Raw genomic sequence first — 3,084 nt, 5'->3', positions numbered from 1 at the left:
GCTCAACCCAACATCCTAAGGGGTGTGAAAATATCGTTTACGCTGTCCTTGGTGTCCGCATCCTGGACCAGTGTCGGCAGTCAATGTGAAAGCTCTATTCCGTTTCATACCGCGGCGATGGATTCACACATAACACGCAAACACGTTCTACTCCTCTCGAATGGCGACGATGATAAACGTAAAAGCTATAAGTGCCCCATATGTACATGACATGCATCGGATAAGTACCGAGGTAAGTCTTCCTCGACCTCTATCAGCCTGAATAATGGAGAATAAGCTTCGTTTTCCCCTTCTAGTATGGGGCTTTGCCGTCGCAGTGTACATACCAACGGCAACGGCAGGCGATGCTATTCCGGCAATCTACGTGTTTGGGGACTCCACGGTGGACGTTGGAAACAATAATTTCTTGCGGGGAAACCCAGCGAGCGCAAATTTTCTGCCATATGGTATTGATTTTCCCGGAAAACGGCCGACGGGGAGATTTAGTAATGGATATAGCGGAAGCGACTACCTTGGTAGCTTTCATTTCCTTTTTCCCTCAATTTCAACTTCATTTTTTTTAAGGCTTTTCAGGTATTCATATATTTTCTCTAATTATGGCTTCACTTAGTGATACAGATATGACCTGGTTGCGTTTTATGTCCAGCCATGCAGCTAGGTTTCCGCCAAAGCCCACCGGCGTATCTCTCCTTAACCGACGGCAGGCCGGCAGCGACAGGCGTAAACTTTGCTTCTGGAGGCTCCGGTATCTTCGACTCCACAGTAGGATCCTTATTCTCCAATTAAACTCTTGTTTTCGTCCGTCCGTCTTATATTCATGCTAATGAAAAATTTTCTGTTTTCGTTGTGAACCATCAGAACCCAAACAATTCTATTCCACTTAGCAAGCAAATTCGATACTTCGACAGTGTCTCGGACTCGCTGAAGACGCGGCTCGGCAGAAAAGCAGCGGGAAACTTCATTTCGAAGTCTATATTTTATTTTAGCACGGCCAACAATGACATGTTCCAGTTCTTGGCTCGCTCTGGAGTCCAGAATGAAACCCAACAAGACTTATTCATCGAACAGTTGACCCACGAGTTTAAAATACATTTGAAGGTGCTCTCATCTAACTTCTTCCATTTTTGACCAGGTTAAATAATCTAATTCTTATCTACAACTGCGTGCAGTCTTTATACAATCGTGGAGGAAGGAAATTTCTTGTGTCCGGAACCGGCCCCATGGGTTGCATCCCCATTGCACGACTCTCTGTTCCCGGCGACGGTTGCGTCGAATACATCAACAATATTTCCAGGAAGTTCAACAGGGCTATGAGAATCGTGCTTCGCGACCTCTCGTTCAGACTCCATGGCTTCTCCTATTCTTTCTTAGATATCTACGACTTCATCACCCTTCTCACGTCCAAGCCGCAAAAATTTGGTAAAAAAAACACTCACGCCTTGTTTCTTTCGATTAAACGCATCTAAGTTCCCAGGAAATAATCTTATTAGAAGGGTCTCATCACACTTTCTCAGGGTTCAAGGAAAGCATCGCCGCATGCTGCGGCTCAGGAAGGCTTAACGCAGCGTCGGATTGTACGCCTAACTCAACTTACTGCTCAGACAGAGAGAAGTACTTGTTCTGGGACAGATATCACTCCACTCAGGCCTTTTCTGAGGTGGTCACTCGCGCCGTGTTTGATGGCCGAAAATATGCCTCACCTATAGCAATCAAAGAGCTGGTTCCGCTTTGATGATTATTACTGGAACACTCCCGGGTCCAGTCGTAGAGTATAATATTTTTCTTGCTGGGGGATTTTAGCATATTCGGGGGATGAATTGAAGATCCTTTTTCGCAGTATCACATTGTTTTGGCGATTACCGGACATGATAAATAGAAAATGTAATTCGAGTAATATTGTTGGAAATAAACAATTGTTGAAGTATATTGAGTAAAGAGTGATCAGCTAACAAATGCAAGGAAAATACCCATGACATTGTTGTCAGCCTCGTCACATCCACACATTGTAAGGGCAAACAGGACACTGTGAGTAGGGTTTGACTGTCCCGGTCTGGTCTGTACTTTTAGCAAGGACCTAAACCGTCCTAAGGATCATCCTGGTTAGGGTCCGGTCTGGTCTTGGTGTAGTCATGTTGACAAGTCAAAGTCGAAGATAAAAAAGTAGTATGGACTTCTCATCAAAGGGAAAATTTATTGCAAAGTCATTTATAAAGCCCATCTTGAAAAATGAAAAGAAAAATAAAATAAAAGGAAAAAGAAAAGAAGATTGAAAAAAGAATAATTGAACAATAAAAGAAGAACTAAAGAAGAAGAAAGGAAGATGAAAAGGAAGAAGGTAAAGAAGCATATTGAGAAATAAGAAAATCAGGAGAAAGACGAAGAAATAAAATAGTAGGAAAAAGGTAATGAAGAAGAAAAAGTAAAAGAAGACTAGAAAAGGAGAAGAGAACAATAAAATAAGATGGAAAGAAGAAGAAAGAAGAAAAGAATCATAAAAAACAGGAGAAAAAGAAAATAAAAGAAGAACAGATGAAGAAAAGAAAAGAAAAATAAAATAAAAATAAAGACGGCTAAAAGAAAGGGAGAAAACTTGACAGAGTAGAGTGTATGTTGATAGAGACAGAGAAAGAAGTGAGTAAACCTATAATGAAGCAAAATTGAGAGAGTAGGAGAGAGAAAGAAACAAGATAAACGAAACATTCTCGAGATTGCGAGCAAAAAAGAGGGACTCAGAGAGTGGGAGAGAGGAGAGCATGAGAGAGAGAGAGAGAGAGAGAGAGAGAGAGAGAGATAGAGAGAGAGCGTGAGAGAGAGAGAGAGTGATGGAGAACCATCCAGCTGATTGTGTCCAGACTCGTCGCCAGCCCTTACGCGGAGCCCGAGACGACGTGAAGAACTAACACTTCCACTATCAAGCTTGAAGCAACATTCGCGTCGTCTTGGAGCGTCTCGAGTCGTCTTTGTGTTCTTTTTTTTAAATTTTCTTTCTTTTCATTATACTTGGATTATCGGAGGCCCCTCTTGCATGAGTACCGGCCTCCTGTGTGTGTTTTCATTTTTAATTATGATTTAGATATCATCTTT

General features: G+C 42.1%; 1 protein-coding gene across 2 annotated transcripts; it reads left to right on the top strand.

The window, feature by feature from the left end:
• Positions 1 to 209: 209 nt before the first annotated feature.
• On the top strand, positions 210 to 1,924 carry LOC144714288 (GDSL esterase/lipase At5g55050-like). 2 transcript variants are annotated; one of them, XM_078589006.1, is made up of 5 exons: positions 210 to 515; positions 647 to 762; positions 859 to 1,098; positions 1,170 to 1,419; positions 1,494 to 1,924. In XM_078589006.1, exons 1-5 carry the CDS (start codon positions 266 to 268, stop codon positions 1,730 to 1,732), a joined length of 1,095 nt encoding a protein of 364 aa, XP_078445132.1. In that variant the 5' UTR covers positions 210 to 265; the 3' UTR covers positions 1,733 to 1,924. The 2 variants fall into 2 exon arrangements, with proteins under 2 accessions (XP_078445132.1, XP_078445133.1); XM_078589007.1 differs by having other exon boundaries at positions 211 to 515; positions 1,515 to 1,924.
• Positions 1,925 to 3,084: the final 1,160 nt, after the last annotated feature.

This window comes from Wolffia australiana, chromosome 17 (assembly GCF_029677425.1).
Source record: "Wolffia australiana isolate 7733 chromosome 17, ASM2967742v1".
Taxonomy (NCBI): Eukaryota; Viridiplantae; Streptophyta; class Magnoliopsida; order Alismatales; family Araceae; genus Wolffia; species Wolffia australiana.
Note: the sequence above shows the minus strand (reverse complement) of the source record. Positions and strands in the feature narration are given on the sequence as shown.

What these genes read in the sequence shown, in the direction of transcription:
- LOC144714288 (XM_078589006.1), top strand. Translation starts at nt 266, where the DNA reads ATGGAGAATAAGCTTCGTTTTCCCCTTCTAGTATGGGGCTTTGCCGTC. An exon ending in CCGGTATCTTCGACTCCACA is followed by an intron (nt 763 to 858) that starts GTAGGATCCTTA and finishes GTGAACCATCAG; the next exon opens with AACCCAAACAATTCTATTCC. An exon ending in AGTTTAAAATACATTTGAAG is followed by an intron (nt 1,099 to 1,169) that starts GTGCTCTCATCT and finishes AACTGCGTGCAG; the next exon opens with TCTTTATACAATCGTGGAGG.